Below are 12,754 nucleotides of genomic sequence, written 5' to 3'. Positions count from 1 at the left end.
GCTTTTTCTCATTTTTTTTTCAGAGGACCCTTCTCAGGTGGGAAAAAGTACAGCTATCATTTCAGTGACGGACATCAATGACAACGCTCCAGTGTTTGCTATTGAATATGAAACTCTCGTGTGTGAGAATGCATCACCTGGACAGGTAAGCCATGTAACAAAATACCTGTGTGTTAGAATTTTACATTCCAATGTTCAGTGATCCAATTAGTTATTATTTGAAATGATTATTATTATTATTATTGTTGTTTTTTTAATGTCTATTAGGTTAAGTTGGTATAATCACCTATCACACACTGGATAACCAATACATGCAGCTACTTTGCAGCTACACTTCTTGTTAAAATTGATTAAACAGAAGGATGCTGAGTGGTATAGAAGTAAAGCCAGACCTCTGTCAGTATACATAAACTAAAATAAACTAAAATCAGATAGCCTAATAAACAGTTTTATTAAAAACACGATTTTTGTCTGATAATAAACGGTATTATTAAACAGTGTGATGGCTCTGTTTTAATTAGAAAAAGATAAGGTTCACTTTACTTTCTGCTAGATTTCACTGGTAATTAGATTAGGTAAATCTTTGGCATGCAATACAAAATCAAATATTTTATTAGAACATTTTAAATGTTTACTTGAATCAATATGGTCTATTAAATCAAAGCTACAATATACACTGACCAGCCTTAACATTAAAACCACTATATTATTAGCTCCACTTACCATATAGAAACATTTTGTAGTTCTACAAATACTGACTGTAGTCTGTCTGTTTTTCTACATGCTTTGTTAGCCCCCTTTCATGCTGTTCATCAATGGTCAGGACTCTCACAGGAGCACTACAGATCAGGTATTATTTAGGTGGTGGATCATTCTCAGCACTGCAGTGACACTGACATGGTGGTGGTGTGTTAGTGTGTGTTTTGCTGGTATGAGTGAATCAGACACAGCAGCACTGATGACGTTTTTAAACACCTCACTGACACTGCTGGACTGAGAATAGTCCACCAACCAAAAACATCCAGCCAACAGCGCCCCGTGTGCAGCGTCCTTTGAGCTCTGATAAAGATCTTAAAGATGACCAACTCAAACAGCAGCAATAGATGAGCAATCACGGTATTCAAAAACTACAGCAGCGCTGCTGTGTCTGATCCACTCATACCAGCACAACACACACTAACACACCACCACCATGTCAGTGTCACTGCAGTGCTGAGAATGATCCACCACCCAAGTAAGACCTACTTTGTGGGGGTCCTGACCATTGAAGAACAGCATGAAAGGGGGCTAACAAAGCATGCAGAGAAACAGACGGACTACAGTCAGTAATTGTAGAACTACAAAGTGCTCCTATATGGTAAGTGGAGCTGATAAAATGGACAGTGAGTGTCGAAACAAGACTTTCAGACTCATTGCTGTAGCGCTCCAGGTTGTTCTAAGGTGCATCCTGTTTACTATAATTATCACTGAGATGTTTGTAGCACTTAATTGGAGGCTGTTTGTTGCAATTTATATTGATTAGACATTGATTAGAAAGGCACACATGGGTATACAGTGTCCCACCGTGCATTGTACTACACTGTCAGGTTATAAACCAAGCATTGACGTCCAAGGAACTGTGGCTCTCTGTGGTCAAACTGTAACAAAGGGACAAGTCAATATGTGAGTTTCCAGGACCACAGTGGTCTGAATCATTGTAAAATGGAAAAAGCTTGGCAACCTGAACAAGTTGGATGAATTCAAGCAAAAAAGGTCTCATTAAAAATATTAGTAAAATAAAACCCACTGATTCCTTTACTTTAAGGTTTTAGGCCGTTCAGGTGGTGCAGCGGTAAAAACATACGCTGTGCCTGCCGGCTAAGGATGAGCGGCCACATGAACAACGATTGTCCTGTTGTTCAGATGGGCGGGACTAAGCCAGATGGGGTCTCTCTCTCATGACTGGTGCAATTACGACCTCTGCTGGCTGATTGATGGTGCCTGCACAGAGATGAGGAAAGAGTGCTCTCAGGGTGTGTCTCTCCGTACACAACGCTGAGCTGCACTGCACTTGTCATAGTGTAGGTGATATGCATACGGCTGCTGCCCACATGTTGGAGGGGGCATGGGTTAGCTTTATTCTCCTCTATCAGAGCAGGAATTGGCATTGGTGGAGAGGAAACATGACGCAATCGGCCAATTGGACGCGCTAAAAAAGGAGAAAAAGGGGAGAAAATGCATAAACAAAAAAATGTATATATAAGGTTTTAAGGTTTTAAAGCACAAGTAAGTTTGTAAGTTCTGATTCACCCCAAGGGAGACTCGTTCGTATCTTTTTTGGTGAATTGACATGCATTCCATATGAGTTATTTAGCATTTGCCCTTTTTGTGGTTAAATGAATAAATTTATCACTGACAGTGATCTGTCTGCTTCTGGCGTTTTAAGAATACAATCAGGAAAAGAAAAAGCAAGCCAGATTGGAGATGAACGTAAGTGCAATAGATCAAAATGATGCATGGGTTTAGAAATAGCCGTAAGGGTTTAGATTCTTTCACTTTAACGTTACCTTCCTTTTTTTAGGGGATTTTTCCAAGCAGGAAAAAAGAAGACTCATCCACTACATTCACCATGAATTTTATCTTTTCTTTAAGTACAAAGCAAGACTTTGATATTAAGGTTTTTTTTACTAGTTAGGTTTTAGCCGTAATTTTATCAATTTTTTCCACAAAATAAGGCTCTGAGGTAATATCAAAGTGGGACAAAACTCTCTGCTGAGGATTAAAGGTAAAATCAAAATGAGATACCATTATGTAGTAGTGTTGTTGCAGTGTTTTTCAGTTAGTATTGAGCAGCATTTTGGCTTCAAGTAGCATTAATAGTATTAGGGGCTGCACATGCAAGTGAGGTGAATTGGAGATTTGGAGATACAAACCTTGTGAATACATGAGTCTTGTGTAACAAGTAACTACCGTTTCTGTCATGAATGTACCCAAAGTGTGTAAAACATGACGTTAAAATCCTAATAAATAAATAAATAATAGTATTAGTAGTATTAATGGCTTTAATAAGTAATTGGATCAATGTTACCACACATAGGTTACAGTGTGCATATAGAAACTATGTACAGGTTGCTTATGATGGGGTGATGAATACAAACCAGATGCCCACTAAACAAAAGCATAAAAAGAGTTTTAAACATTCAGGCCATGATTTACTTGTTTTCAAAGCAATAGAACAATTTAAGTGCATGAATACATAGAGTGTATGAAGAATTTCATCATTTAGATGGGAAACAATGTAATTTTTTTGCAGTTTTGCCTTACATAAAATTGCAAATTGCTACAATGTACAAGGGATCTTCAAAAAGTTTCTGCACTTTTATATTTTGATTGGAAACCGTGAGGGTGGGAGAAATAGTAATTGGTCGTGTCTGAGAGACTGTGAGAGCTTATAGTCCAGATTTAGCGGCATCCGATTTCCACCTTTTTGAACCGCCCAAGCTTTAAGGGGAAGAAGATTTTCATGTAATGATGATGTGAAAGCAGCGCTGCATCAGTGGCTACACACTCAACCAAAACATTTTTGCTGATGGTATTAAAAAGTTGGTACGACGGTGGGAAAAATGCATTGAAGGTGACTATGTAGAAAAGTGATGTCATTTGTTTTTGTAGTTTTTAATAAATAGAGTTTAGAAAGTGCGGAAACTTTTTTAAAGAACCCTCGTATCCCTCGCCTCATTACCCTGACTCACCCTTGCCACCTTTTACAAGAGCAGAAAAGCAACTTATAATATACAAAACATTGAATTATAAACCGTATGAGCTATTTATAACCATTCTGTGTACAGTGAATGTTGCTTTACCCTGTCAGACACTGTAAAATTAATACAAATATATTTTTGCATATGTTTGTATATTAAATCTTTTCTATACATATTATAGCAAGGGAAAGCTCTGTTATGGCAGCAAGTTGAAAGCAGTAATTAGTATAGTAACAGCTTTGTGCTTTTGCCATCAGGAGGGACATTGTCCTTGAAATAATCAATTCTTTTTGTGGCAAATTAATGTACCAACCAATCAATTTGTTTATTTCTTCATCCTTTGAGATTCCTGATCTGCCTTCATATTTCCCTCAGTTTGTACTGCTTGTATTTTCTGCTGTTCAGTAATTTAGATTAAACAGGGAAAAAGTGGCTTCTAATAAGCTGCCAGTTCTCAGCTCCTAATTATCAGCACTGCTCTCTGTGGTCCCGAGAAGCCCAGCACACGGCTGATCAAAGATTAGAGCGGCATCTGTGTTGTGCCATGGTATTAATTATAGTACTACAAGTCTTTTCGGTGCAAGTGAGTGGGAGGGTCATGATCCATAATTGCCAAACTCATCGTCTTAATCAGTAGGCACGGCACAGAGTCTGGTTTGTGTCTTATCATTGCTTTGTTCCATGGTGGAAAAGGCAACCCAAAGTGTAATAGTAATGTTAATTAACATCATAATTAATTAACAAGACACGCTCACAAATTAGACCATTTAAGTGATCGACTATCCACTGATAAAAGAAATGTTTATCCACCCCCGCCCCCCCCCCAAAGGAGAACAGTTTATAATACTTTTAGATATAATCCACTAATGTTATTGACAACATTACCCAAAGTTACACTGTTAGTTAGTTTTACACTTTCACCATTTACCAGGGGCTCGGTGGGTAGCACTGTCACCTCACAGAAAGAAGGTCCCCAGGCAGGGCGGTCCGGGTCCTTTCTGTGTGGAGTTTGCATGTTCTCCCCGTGTCTGCATGGGTTTTCTTCCGGAGCTCCAGTCCAAAAACATGCAGTCAGGTTAATTGGAGACACTGAATTGCCCTATAGGTGAATGGGTGTGTGTATGAGTGTGTGTGTGTGTGTATGTGTGTCTGCCCTGCGATGGACTGGCGCCCCATCCAGGGTGTTACTGTGTGCCTTGCGCCCATTGAAAAGCCGGGATAGGCTTAATGATTCCTCCCACAGTCCACAAACATGCAGTCAGTTTAACTGGAGACACTGAATTGCCCTATAGGTGAATGGGTGTGTGTATGTGTGTCTGCCCCATCCAGGGTGTTACTGTGTGCCTTGCACCCATTGAAAAGCTGGGATAGGCTCCAGCTGTTAAGAAAGTGAGTGAGTGAGCATTTAGCAGATGCTTTTTATGCAAAGCGACTTACAACTGTGACAGTAAACAATCTAAGCAATTGAGGGTTAAGGGCCTCAAGTGGCCGGTCTGTGGGCGCCATCTAGCGGGCACAATTAGCAGTGCCTGCAGCAGACAATAATTGGCCACTGTGTCTGCTGGGTGGGATGACTGGACTAAGTGGGTGGGGTCTTCAAAACGCTGTGTAAGGATGCCTCACAGCAAGAAGGTTTTGGGTTCGATCCCCAGGTGGGGCGGTCCGGGTCCTTTCTGTGTGGAGTTTGCATGTTCTCCCTGTGTCTGCGTGGGTTTCCTCCGGGAGCTCCGGTTTCCTCCCACCGTCCAAAGACATGCAAGTGAGGTGAATTGTCCATGACCTTGTGAACTGATGAATCTCGTGTAATGAGTAACTACTGTTTCTGTCATGAATGTAACCAAAGTGTAAAACATGACGTTAAAATTTGAATAAACAAACAAACAAGAACATTAACCTTTATCCATTTGATTAAAAAATTATGCCCGGCCACAGAAATAACATTCTATAAAAAAAATACTTGGAGGACACACTTCCGTAGACGTCATGTGCGTTATTTATCGATATTGGCCAAAAGCAACGACCCATGGGTAAATATGTAAGGAGCCAGCCGTGCTGTCAGATAGGAAAAGGTTAAGTACACCATTTACTCATGTTAGGAGGTAGCTTCAAGGTATATCAAGGTACATTTCTAATTGGAAATGTGCTAAGAGAGGTGGTTTATACTACATGCAAAGCAGGAATGGTGTAGCTGGGAAGCAGAAATCATGGCATTATGAGCTTTTAATTTTTATGTAATTTTACATGTCTTGCTGGTAAATAATAGCATCTTTATGTAGCTTTGGCATTATACAACATTTTCCTTTATAAGATTAAACAAAATGTGATCAAATGTGTCTCACTTTAAGAAAGCCTGATACTACACAAAAGAAAATATGATTAAAAACACCACAGTTTTAGTATTAGAGCCGCTCAGGTGGCGCGGCGGTAAAAACACACGCTGGAAGCAGAGCTGGGATCTCGAATACATCGTATCGAATCTCAGCTCTGCCTACCGTCTAAGGCTGAGTGGCCACATGAACAACGATTGGCCTGTTGTTCAGATTTGGGCGGGACTAAACCGGATGGGGTCTCTCTCTCATGACTGGTGCAATTATGACCTCTGCTGGCTGATTGATGGCGCCTGCACAGAGATGAGAAAAGAGTGCTCTCAGGGTGTGTCCTCTCCGGACACAACGCTGAGCTGCACTGCACTGCACTCGTCAAAGTGTAGGTGATAAAATGCATACGGCATGCTGCCCACGTGTCGGAGGGGGCATGGGTTAGCTTCGTTCTCCTCAGTCAGAGCGGGGATCGACATTGGTGAAGAGGAAGCATGAGCAATCGGGCAATTGGACAAGCTAAAAGGGAGAAATAGGGGAAAAAACTGTATTAGAAAATATGTTTGAAAATTTTTTACAAACCAGGTTTGTCTTATTTAAAGAGAACTGTCGTGCTGCACTCCTATAAATGTCATTTTTTTCTTATTCATTCTGTCAGTAGTCTTGAGCCTTGAGATGTATGCAGTTATTTAAATGATTTTGTAAGATGTTTTGTAAATGTAGAAATGGTTCCTTAGTAACTCCTTGGAAAAGTTCTTCTGGCTGCCAATCCTTGGGTAGATTCACTGTCTCCTACGTTTGACCAAAATTGCCTCGTATTGTGGTTTGGTGTCCTAGAGCCTTGAAAATGGGTTTGCAAAAAAAGCTTTGTGAAAAATAAGTAAAATAATTTTTAAAAAGCCTTTTTGTCATGAAATGGAAAATTTTAAACAAGTACGATCACTTTAAACAGGTTGATTAAGTAACCAAGGGCACAGGAATTTTCACAAGGGTGTCTTGCATGTTAAATAACCTTGTTTCTTCTTACAAACTTTGTTGTGCATTTACTAAAGGTTTTATCAATGTATATATACACTGATCGGCCATAAAATTAAAACCACCTCCTTGTTTCTAAACTCACTGTCCATTTTATTGGCTCCACTTACCATATAGAAGCACTTTGTAGTTCTACAATTACTGGCTGTAGTCCATCTGTTTCTCTAAATACTGCTTTAATCTGCTTTCACCCTGTTCTTCAATGGTCAGAACCACCACTGACATGGTGGTGGGGTGTTAGTGTGTGTTGTGCATCAGTGCATGAGTGGATCAGACACAGCAGCGCTGCTGGAGTTTTTAAATACCGTGTCCACTCACTGTCCACTCTATTAGACACTCCTACCTAGTTGGTCCACCTTGTAGATGTAAAGTCAGAGACGATCGCTCATCTATTGCTGCTGTTTGAGTCGGTCATCTTCTAGACCAGGGGTCGGGAACCTATGGCTCGCGAGCCGGATGTGGCTCTTTTGATGGCTGCATGTGGCTCGCAGACAAATCTTTAATAATAAAAAAATAATAACGTTAAAAATATAAAACATTCTCATGTATTTCAATCCATTCATTTCCTACCGCTCATGTTCATGGTTGCGGGTGGCTGGAGCCAATCACAGCTGTCCTCCGGGACAACACCAAATTTTTATTGGATAATGCGTAACGTACACGGGTCGTTGTGAGGTCAGGAAGTAAATTTCCCTCCTTTTAATCAAGTAGTCAGCTAATTGCAGAAACCCTTTTATCGAAGAAGATGGCTAAAAGAAAAAAAGATGAGGAGTATCGTACTTTTCAGCAGGAATGGACAGAGGAATTCGCCTTTGTGGAGAGAAGCAGGTTCTGCAGTGTGTCTAATATGCAATGATAAAATTGCATCGATGAAACGGTCAAATATAAAGCGGCACTTCGACACACGCCATGCTACATTTGCATCGAAATATTTTGCGGGGGACAGCAGGAAGAGAGCATGTCATGAGCTACTGTGCAGAGTGAAAGCTAGTCAGCAGCAACTCCGTGTTTGGACCCAACAAGGTGACTGGAATTCGGCTAGCTTTGCTGGTGCTTTAGCAATTGTGAGAAACGGAAAGCCATTCACAGATAGAGAGTATGCCAAAACATTAATGCTTGATGTTGCCAGTGAACTTTTTGACGACTTTTCGGATAAAGACAAGATAATCAAACGAATAAAAGACATGCCTCTGTCGGCAAGAACTGTTCACGATCGTACCATCATGATGGCAAATCAAATTGAGGCAACACAAGTGAAGGACATAAATGCAGCACCATTCTTTTCTCTCACTTTGGATGAGTCAACAGACGTAAGCCATTTATCCCAGTTCAGCGTGATTGCAAGGTATGCTGTCGGTGACGCACTACGTGAGGAAAGTCTTGCTGTTTTGCCTATGAAAGGGACAACAAGAGGGGAGGATTTATTCAAGTCTTTCACTGAGCTCGCTAAAGAAAAAAATCTACCGATGGATAAACTTATTTCGGTGTGTACTGATGGTGCTCCGTGCATGGTGGGGAAAAACAGAGGATTCGTAGCGCTTCTTCGTGAACATGAAAAGAGACCCATCCTAAGTTTTCACTGCATCCTACATCAGGAGGCGCTTTGTGCTCAGATGTGTGGCGAGCAGCTTGGTGAGGTGATGTCGCTGGTCATTCGGGTGGTCAGCTTTATTGTTGCCAGAGCTTTAAATGATCGCCAGTTTAAAACACTGCTGGATGAAGTTGGGAATAATTATCCTGGTCTGCTTCTGCACAGCAATGTGCGTTGGTTGTCAAGAGGGAAGGTGCTCAGCCGTTTCGCGGCTTGTCTGAGCGAAATCCGGACTTTTCTTGCAATGAAAAACGTCGAGCATCCTGAGTTAGCTAACGCTGAGTGGCTCCTGAAGTTCTACTATCTCGTGGACATGACTGAACATCTGGACCAGCTCAATGTGAAAATGCAAGGCGTTGGAAATACAGTCTTATCCCTTCAACAAGCAGTGTTTGCATTTGAAAACAAGCTAGAACTCTTCATCGCCGACATTGAAACAGGTCGTTTACTACACTTTGAAAAACTGGGAGAGTTTAAAGATGCATGCACAGCAAGTGACCCTGCTCAACATCTTGATCTTCAGCAGCTAGCGGGCTTCACATCTAATCTCCTGCAGTCATTCAAAGCGCGCTTTGGAGAACTTCGTGAGCGCACTCGTCTTTTTAAGTTCATCGCCCATCCACACGAGTGTGCAGTGGACAGCGCCGACCTGAGTTACATCCCCGGTGTCTCCGTCAGAGATTTTGAGCTAAAAGTGAATGAAGTCACTGAATGAAGATTTGGAAAGACTTGCACGACAGCAAGCAGAGTTGGCGAGCAAACACAAGTGGGGAGAAATGAAAAAACCTCAACCCGCGGACCAGCTGATTGTCAAAACTTGGAACGCGCTTCCCGTCACATACCACACACTGCAGCGTGTTTACAATGTTTGGCTCTACGTATGCATGTGAGCAGTCTTTCTCACATCTAAAGAACATTAAGACCAACCTACGATCACGTTTAACGGATGGAAGTCTCAACGCCTGCATGAAGCTTAACCTCACCACGTATCAACCAGACTACAAAGCCATCAGCAAAACCATGCAGCACCAGAAGTCGCATTAATGGTAAGAAGTACTTTGTTCATCATTGGTTAGCAACAGCATAACAACGTTATTAAAAAGAATTCAGAGACTTATTGTACTTTAAAAGTGTTGGTCTTACATAAAATGCACACATTTACTTGTATTTAGTTTTAAACATATTGTATGGCTCTCATGGAAATAAATTTTTAAATATGTGGCGTTCATGGCTCTCTCAGCCAAAAAGGTTTGCCTACGGGTCGCTGTTGGCTGGATATATTTGGTTGTTGGACTATTCTCAGTCCAGCAGTGACAGTGAGGTGTTTAAAAACTCCATCAGCGCTGCTGTGTCTTATCCACTCATACCAGCACAACACACACTAACACACCACCACCATGTCAGTGTCACTGCAGTGCTGAGAATGACCCACCACCCAAATAATGGCATGAAAGGGGGCAAACAAAGCATGCAGAGAAACAGATTGACTACAGTCAGTAATTGTAGAACAATTTAATGTTATGGCTGATCATACATGTATATATATATATAATTTTTCTTTCCTGTCTACCACTACTTTATCCTGGTCAGAGTTACAGTAGGCCCGGCTTTCTTGAAACCACTGGGCAGAATGCAGTAACACTGTCACGAATCAAGCCTCTTTGCTTCTGGGGTGTGTTTCTGTGCCACGCCCCTCTCTCCAGGAGCACGTTAGAGAAGTTTTGTTTAGGTTGGCAAGCCAACGGCCCCTCACTGTGATTGGTCTCCGGCTAATTACCCACAGCTGCATCTCATCTGAGGCAATAAGCTCATGGGATTTAAGAAGGCAGCCTGGGAACAGTCATTGGAGACTATTTAAAATCTGCCATGCTCATATCTGGTAGTCCATGCTCTTGTCTTGTAGTCCACGCTCTTGTCTGTTAGTCCATGCTCCTGTCTGTTAGTCCACGCTCTTGTCTGTTAGTCCACGCTCCTGTCTGTTAGTCCACGCTCTTGTCTGTTAGTCCACGCTCCTGTCTGTTAGTCCACGCTCTTGTCTGTTAGTCCACGCTCCTGTCTGTTAGTCCACGCTCTTGTCTGTTAGTCCACGCTCCTGTCTGTTAGTCCATGCTCCTGTCTGTTAGTCCACGCTCCTGTCTGTTAGTCCACGCTCCTGTCTGTTAGTCCATGCTCGTCTGTTAATCCATGCTCCTGTCTGTTAGTCCATGCTCTTGTCTGTTAGTCCATGCTCCTGTCTGTTAGTCCATGCTCTTGTCTGTTAGTCCATGCTCTTGTCTGTTAGTCCGCGCTCCTGTCTGTTAGTCCACGCTCCTGTCTGTTAGTTCATGCTCGTCTGTTAGTCCATGCTCCTGTCTGTTAGTCCATGCTCTTGTCTGTTAGTCCATGCTCCTGTCTGTTAGTCCACGCTCCTGTCTGTTAGTCCACGCTCTTGTCTGTTAGTCCATGCTCTTGTCTGTTAGTCCATGCTCTTGTCTGTTAGTCCGTGCTCTTGTCTGTTAGTCCACGCTCTTGTCTGTTAGTTCACGCTCCTGTCTGTTAGTCCACGCTCCTGTCTGTTAGTCCACGCTCTTGTCTCTTAGTTCACGCTCCTGTCTGTTAGTCCACGCTCCTGTCTGTTAGTCCACGCTCCTGTCTGTTAGTCTGTTAGTCCATGCTCTTGTCTGTTAGTTCACGCTCCTGTCTGTTAGTCCACGCTCTTGTCTGTTAGTCCACGCTCCTGTCTGTTAGTCTGTTAGTCCATGCTCTTGTCTGTTAGTCCATGCTCTGCCATGCTCTTGTCTGTTAGTCCACGCTCTTGTCTGTTAGTTCATGCTCTTGTCTGTTAGTCCACGCTCTTGTCTGTTAGTTCATGCTCCTGTCTGTTAGTCCATGTTCTTGTCTGTTAGTCCACGCTCTTGTCTATTAGTTTATGCTCCTGTCTGTTAGTCCACACTCTTGTCTGTTAGTCCACGCTCCTGTCTGTTAGTCCACGCTCTTGTCTGTTAGTTCACGCTCCTGTCTGTTAGTCCACGCTCCTGTCTGTTAGTCCACGCTCCTGTCTGTTAGTCCACGCTCTTGTCTGTTAGTCCACGCTCCTGTCTGTTAGTCCACGCTCCTGTCTGTTAGTCCACGCTCCTGTCTGTTAGTCCACGCTCTTGTCTGTTAGTCCATGCCCAATACAAACACACCCAAATTTATCATGGGGCCTCAGCCACCCGAGCGTCCTTGTTATTTTATGTGTTCTTAAATTATCTAAAATTACTCACTCAGTCACTGTCTTAACCACTTATCCAACTAAGGTCGCGGGTGCGTGCTGGGGCCTATCCCAGCTTTTCAATGGGCGCAAGGCACACAGTAACACCCCGGACGGGACACCAGTCCATCACAGGGCAGACACACATACACGCACACACCTATTCACCCATAGGGCAATTTAATGTCTCAAATTAACCCGACTGCATGTTTTTGGACTGTGGGAGGAAATCCACGCAGACACAGGGAGAACATGCAAACTCCACACAGAATAGACCCGGACCGCCCTGCCTGGGGATCAAACCCACGACCTTCTTGCTGTGAGGCGACAGTGCTTACCCACTGAGCCACCGTGCCGCCCTATCTAAAATGATTAATTACATTGCGCCATAGGTTTTATTTCTATAACATTACCAAGACCAGTGCCGTACTGGCTGGTAACCTTTCCGAAATGAAAACTCTGTCCCTATTTATTGAGTTAATCAGACATTATTGATTCCACTCCTACTCCTGAAGATTTAGATCTGCCTAAGCAGATTCCATTCTTGTTCTTGCACTTCTGCCAAATAACCACTTAGAATTACAAGTGATAAGCGTTATGTAAAAAATTAGGCTTCAAGATAAATTGACTTTAATCCATGACATGACTTATTGTATTGCTTAATCTGCCTCTCTGATCCTCAGCACTAAGACCTAAATAATAATTATTGTATAAAAATTGGTCTATAGCACGATTACATAAATAATCCCTCTTGATTTGTGTCAGTGGAAATAAAAAACTGCATTATGTGAAACTCTGGGTTTAAATTAAACTCTTAAAGCGTGTGGAAGCATTTTAG

The 12,754-nt window shown here is 42.2% G+C and overlaps 1 protein-coding gene across 1 annotated transcript in view; it reads left to right on the top strand.

Moving 5' to 3' along the window:
- LOC134300778 (cadherin-7-like) overlaps positions 1 to 12,754 on the top strand; it is a 119,296-nt gene that overhangs the window by 92,497 nt on the left and 14,045 nt on the right. The window contains exon 9 of the mRNA XM_062985200.1: positions 24 to 145. Coding sequence (XP_062841270.1) covers positions 24 to 145 — 122 coding nt within the window. The remainder of the gene's footprint in view (positions 1 to 23; positions 146 to 12,754) is intronic.

This window comes from Trichomycterus rosablanca, chromosome 23 (assembly GCF_030014385.1).
Source record: "Trichomycterus rosablanca isolate fTriRos1 chromosome 23, fTriRos1.hap1, whole genome shotgun sequence".
Classification (NCBI taxonomy): domain Eukaryota; kingdom Metazoa; phylum Chordata; class Actinopteri; order Siluriformes; family Trichomycteridae; genus Trichomycterus; species Trichomycterus rosablanca.
The sequence above is the reverse complement of the archived record's forward strand: the minus strand, read 5'-3'. Positions and strand labels throughout refer to the sequence as shown.